Source organism: Pseudorca crassidens, chromosome 15 (genome assembly GCF_039906515.1).
Source record: "Pseudorca crassidens isolate mPseCra1 chromosome 15, mPseCra1.hap1, whole genome shotgun sequence".
Taxonomy (NCBI): domain Eukaryota; kingdom Metazoa; phylum Chordata; class Mammalia; order Artiodactyla; family Delphinidae; genus Pseudorca; species Pseudorca crassidens.
This window is the reverse complement of record NC_090310.1, coordinates 14,853,586-14,859,599: the sequence shown is the minus strand read 5'-3', so window position 1 is coordinate 14,859,599 and position 6,014 is coordinate 14,853,586. Positions and strand designations below refer to the sequence as shown.

Here is a 6,014-nt window from a genome sequence, read left to right as displayed (position 1 = left end):
CTGTTCACCATGTGTATACCATGTGTGATTTATAACCTTATACTTAAGAGACACATTTGGAAATAAAATCACTTTATTCTAATTAATTCACAAACAAAAGCATGTTTAAGAGGCCACACAAACATTCGCCTAGCCCCAAACTCAATATCATCTCAGGGAGCTTCTATATGGTGAGAATACCCTCTTCCACTGCAATCCTGAAGCACAAAAGCTACTAATGATTGAGGAGCGGTTAACTGGTGGCTTCACACTTTATATCTTCACTATCAATTATATTTTTAATGCTAAATCAACCTGGTCATGAGAGATGATTTTTCATGCCTTCAACTGGAACTTCTTGATTAAGCTAACCCTGCAAACAGAAAAGGTTTGTTAGAAGAGCACTAGCTACATATTCTCAACAAAACCAAAGTCCTCCAAATTATGAAAGCAGGGGTGAAGCCCAAGGTTATTAGTTTCTTTCATAAGCTGTTTAAGGCTGCAACCAATAAAACTTCAACTCTACACTTTGAAGCAGAAATATAGTTACTTTGGTATTAGACATAGTTTCATCAAAGACTTCTGATAAACTTGGCCATGCAATGTCTTAATTCCACAGTTCGACCACCTATAAGGATTAACTTCTCCCCATCCCTATTTCCTACATAAATGAAGGTGGGGAATTTTGAGAACCACTAGCCCAGACCAGGGTTTTAAAACGTTTTTCTGTAAACAATCAGGTAAATACTTTTCGCTTTGTGGGCCATATAGTCTCTGTCACAACTGCTCAACTCTTCCTTTGCCATGGAAAGCAGCCATACACAACACCTAAATGAATAGGAGACGGCTGTGTTTCAATAAAATTACTTACAGAAACAGGTGTCAGGATGGCTTTGGTAAAGGGACCATAGGTGGTCAACCTCTGGCCTAAACCAATTCAGTATAAGCAGCCTGAAAAATGACTCTGTATATATTAAATATACTCTGTGACTCCATGAGAATCAACTATAGATTTATCCACAAAAACCCTTTCTAAGTTTCTAAATAAAATCTGCAGAACTATAAATAAATAAATAAATAAATAAAAATGCAGGCGGGAAAATGAAAATAATCATTTTTAATAGGTGGTGAACTCTTAGATTGATAGGAGGAAATCACACAAAAACAAGTTGACTGCCAACATTCCAGAGAACCTATATCTCTAAGTCCCACCGAGGGATTTAATAAACTTGTCTCTCTCAAACGAGGTGTGCAGAATGACAATGCTCTATCAGATCTTGTGCTCATTCCTGGCCTTTGGTGAAATCAGCACTAAGGCTATGCAATAACCACAATAAGATCTTGGCACACTAATCTATACCCGCCTAAGAAAGAATCAGATTCAGAACGTAACTGAATCTGATTCTTCCTTAAGCAGGTAAAAGCCTAAGCTAATGACTAGAAAACTTTGGACCAGCTCCTTGTTAGATTATTTTAGAGTAATTTAAACAAAATCTCCTCTAATTTGTCAGTTTAATTTATTAAACACAGTTTTATAAGGTCCAGGGGTACCATTCAGTGAATTAAGCAGATGCAAGTTCAACCATGGATTGATGTATCTATCACCTACCGTTCGCCAGTCTGCACTGTTTCAGCACCTCACTGAAACCTTCACAAAGCTTAAGGTCACCCTGGTTCTGGGCACACTCCAAAAACTGTTTCACCTCAAAAAGGCATGGGCCATTCTGCTGCTGCTGTGCCAGCTGGGTTCCCTGAGGCTCCTGCAAAGGCATAACATTCAGGACTGTTAAGAAAGGAAATCAGGGACTTCCCTGGTGGCGCAGCGGTTAAGAATCTGCCTGCCAATGCAGGGTACATGGGTTTGAGCCCTGGTCTGGGAAGATCCCACATGCCGCGGAGCAACTAAGCCTGTGAGCCACAACTACTGAGCCTGCACTCTAGGGCCCGTGAGCCACAACTACTGAGCCCGCGTGCCTAGAGCCCGTGCTCTGCAACAAGAAGCCACTGTAATGAGCAGCAGAGCAGCCCCCTCCCAAAGCCTGCGCACAATGAAGAGGAGCCCCCACTCGCCGCAACTAGAGAAAGCCCACGCGCAGCAACGAAGACCCAACGCAGCCAAAAATAAATGAATGAATGAATGAATGGAAATCAGACTTATACCCGAACAAAGAGCAATAACCACTCTTTGAGGTTAATTGGGGGAACAGAACTAGAACCAGATGCAAATTAAAGTTTCTATCTAATAACGTGGACAGTGAAAAAAATTAAAGGCAGAAAGAAATGAGCTTTAACAAAAATCCCAGTTGTCATCAGAAAGATTCATGAACAAAGATGCAAATTAAGTGGTTATCTAGGCATCTAAACACCAGTGGTTCAATGATGTTTCATGGAGGGAAAAATGGGCCTACTACAGAAAAATAGATGGATGAGAGTTTTAAGTACATTAGAAATACAGTAGAGTATACACCCATGCTCCTTAGAGGAGAAAATTCACACATCTCAGAAAGAAGGGCAGTGGCAAATATCAGGTAAGAGACGAGAGAGCACAGAGTCATCAAAAAGATTTCTGAACACTTAACAAAGATTGAGGCTGAATTAGTTAAGTGTGACCATGACAAACACAACATATATATGTGTATATATATATATGTATATATTTATATTCATTCATTCACTCACTCATTCATTTATTTATGCCAGGCCACACGGCTTCTGGGGTCTTAGTTCCCCAACCAGCGATTGAATCCCGGGCCCACGACAGTGAAAGCGGCAAGTCTTAACCACTGGACCACCCGGGAATCCCCCAAAATATTTAAAATGAGGGGTAGGTGGCTGTTTGACAGTCCATCAGGTTGAACTGCCACAATTCTACTCCTTGAGAAGAAATACCATTTGTCCAGGACTCTCTGACGCTGGCCTAAGTAAGGTACTAACTCAACTGCTGCCAAATATGGATAAACCATTCTCCACAGGTGCAGACAGTCCCAATACATAAGGCACTTACAACTAACTAGGTTTTCTCATAAATACACCACCGAAGAGAATGCTGCCCCAAATCTTACCTGGTAAGTGATGTCAGGCCTTGAGGGCTCAGCATTACTTCCTCCACTGAAGCCACCAGTGATGGCATGACCCAGAGTGTGGCCGACGGCAGAACCCACAGCCACGCCGGCTGCAGTGGTTGCCATCTGGGCCATCAGACCTGGTTGCCGAGGAGCAGCAGCAGGTGAGCCAACAGCAGATGGTGGAGCCACTGCTGGTGGCTGAGCTGCGGGCGCTGGCCTGGGTGCAGTTCTCATCTGAGGCGCCCGGCTGTGAAAGAAAGGAACAGAAAGTATAAAGTTCCCACTCCCAACCAAGTTTGGAAATTGTCAACTTTTTTTTTTTTTAAATAAATCCAACAGGATATTAAGTCGATGCTATATTCTTTTTTTTTTAAATAATATTTGGCTGTACGGGTCTTAGTTGCTGCACGCGGGATCTTCGTTGCAGCATGTGGAATCTTCAGTTACGGCATGAGGGATCTAGTTCCCTGACCAGGGACTGAACCCAGGCCCCCTGCATTGGGAGCGAGGAATCTTAACCACTGGACCATCAGGAAAGTCCCAGGAAATTGTCAACTTAAATAAACAAACAAACAAACGAAACCCCCTTGTATATTAAAATAACCTCAGGATTTCATTTTAAATTATTAAATGCAAATACTACATACATACAAGAAAACCTTACAGAACACAATTCCCTGAACTATTTACATCATTTTCTCTTTAACCTTTTACGGTTGTAATCACCAAGTATAAATGTTTTTTTCCCTGCTTTTTTTCAACCATTTCCATGTATTCACAAAGTCTATAGTATCTTTAGAGAACAGTTATTCCAACGTCATAAAAATCAATATAACTGTTAATGAGACAAAAGCCTCTACCTTCGTGGAGCTGACATCCTATTGAGGGATCAAATAAATGTTAAGAAAAAAATATTGAGAGCGAGGGCAGCATGTTGTGGCATACTGCAATTTTAAGACAGTCAAGGGAGGTCTCGCTAAGCTGGTAACAATTGAATGAACACGGAAAGATAGCTATCTGGGGAAATAAACTAATCCAATTCCTTCATTTTACGGATTAGAAAACTGAAGCCCAGTAAGTGGAAGTGACTTGCCTGAACTGTTATACCTAAACTGATTTCAACTATTTCCCATTTGTAGAACATTTGGATGCCTTCAAAATTTCACTAATATGTCCAATGTTGTTCCAAAAATCTTTCACACAGAAGATTTCTGCATTTTTAGATTGTGGTTTCCCTTCCTTTGGATAGCAGCGTCTTTCCATTACGTGAACTCCTTCCCTACGCTCCTAGCACGCAGTTTGAACACAATTCACCTTAGTCTAGAGAAGCAACGTGGTCCTCTGCTAAATGTCCTGAATTTGTCACCGGATAACTCAGGTCTAAGACCTGGCTTCTCTACTTATTGGTGGCATGACCTTGGACAAGTCACTTATTCTGAGTCTCCAGTTTCCTTATTCCTGTAAAACATGAAAATATCTACCTCTGAGGCTATCAGGAGGTGCAACTGGCAGTACATTTTACAAGTATTTTATCAACTAGAAAACGTCATGTACATGTGAGGCCTTAGTGACTGTGTCCCCTACTGGGCCGAGCCCTTAGAATGCTCACTGCTCCTGGAAGATGCTCAAAGATTATTTACTTAATTGAAATACTATCGTTTCTCCTGATTATACTACCTTGCACTTTTTTTCTTGCTATTTTTTAAAAAATTTATTTATTTAATTTACTTATTTTTGGCTGCATTGGGTCTCCGTTGCTGCGCGTGGGCTTTCTCTAGTTGCCGCGAGGGGGGGCTACTCTGCATTGTGGTGCGCGGGCTTCTCATTGCGATGGCTTCTCTTGTTGTTGAGCATGGGCTCTAGGCACAAGGGCTTCAGTGGTTGTGGTGTGCGGGCTTCAGAAGTTGTGGCGCACAGGCCCAGCACCTCCGCGGCACATGGGATCCTCCCGGACCAGGGCTCGAACCCACGTCCCCAGCACTAGCAAGCGGATTCTTAACCACTGCGCCACCAGGGAAGCTCTTCTTGCTATTTTAGACGTTTCAGCCAGATTACACTTACGAATGTCCATTTCCTTCTAGAAGTGGCCTGTTTTAACTTAAAATGGACTCTAAGTATTTTAAGTAATAATTCATGGACATTCCAAATTAACAAGTTTGCCACTAACGGGAAAACTAGCCAAACCAGCTTACGGCGACCGGATGCGGGCCCACGCCGCCCCAACCTTCGGACGCCCCAGTCCCCCGCCGCCCAGCCGCCCCGAGGCCCAGCGCAACCTCCCTCTGCGTCACGGCGCCGGCAGGGCCCCAAACCTCGCGGTAGCCTCACCTGGCCGGAGGGGCGACGCGGGAAGTGCGGCTTCGGCTTCCACGAGGCATCTTAAACGCGGGACGAAGCAGGGTCTACAAACGCAACACTCGCAGGAAACCCTGGCTGCTTCTGCGACGCGCGAGAGCGGAAGTTGGAAGGCGGGGCTGGACTCAGCGCGCGGCCAATCAGAGCACAGGCAGAGGCCTTCCTTTCGCCGACGTCTCGGCGGGTCTGAAGGTCACAGGAAGAGCAGGACGTCATGGCGACGCCTTGTCGTGCACGGTTTACGTCAGGAGCTCGGCGCCAGGACTGTTTAGAAAACCGGAAGTGGCCGTGGTTGTCGTGCAGACCTTGTCCTCCGAGCCTAGCGCGAGTCACAACCGCTAGCTGTTTGCTTCCTAGGGCACAAGGACCGTCGCTACTACCTTCAAACGTTTGCCTTATTAACATGGTAGGTCAGCTCCAATCTTGAGTGAGTGAGTCAGAGCTCTGGCGTGATTGTCGCTGGACCTTGGGCCAGTTACTTAACCGTTCTCACCATTAAGTTACTCATTTGGGTAAATATTTTTTGAGGCACAATGTGGGCACATAATAAGACGGAAAACTTTAGGGATCGACAGAGCTGAGTTGGTTCTACTTGTATTTTGTCCGTGGATCCAG

At 44.1% G+C, this 6,014-nt stretch overlaps 1 protein-coding gene across 1 annotated transcript; it reads right to left on the bottom strand.

Moving 5' to 3' along the window:
• Positions 1-55: 55 nt before the first annotated feature.
• On the bottom strand, positions 56-5,532 carry CHCHD2 (coiled-coil-helix-coiled-coil-helix domain containing 2). The gene is made up of 4 exons (XM_067706027.1): positions 5,373-5,532; positions 3,042-3,291; positions 1,589-1,739; positions 56-352 (listed from the first exon to the last, which is right to left on the bottom strand). Exons 1-4 carry the CDS (start codon positions 5,420-5,422, stop codon positions 342-344), a joined length of 462 nt encoding a protein of 153 aa, XP_067562128.1. The 5' UTR covers positions 5,423-5,532; the 3' UTR covers positions 56-341.
• Between the last annotated feature and the right edge of the window lie 482 nt (positions 5,533-6,014).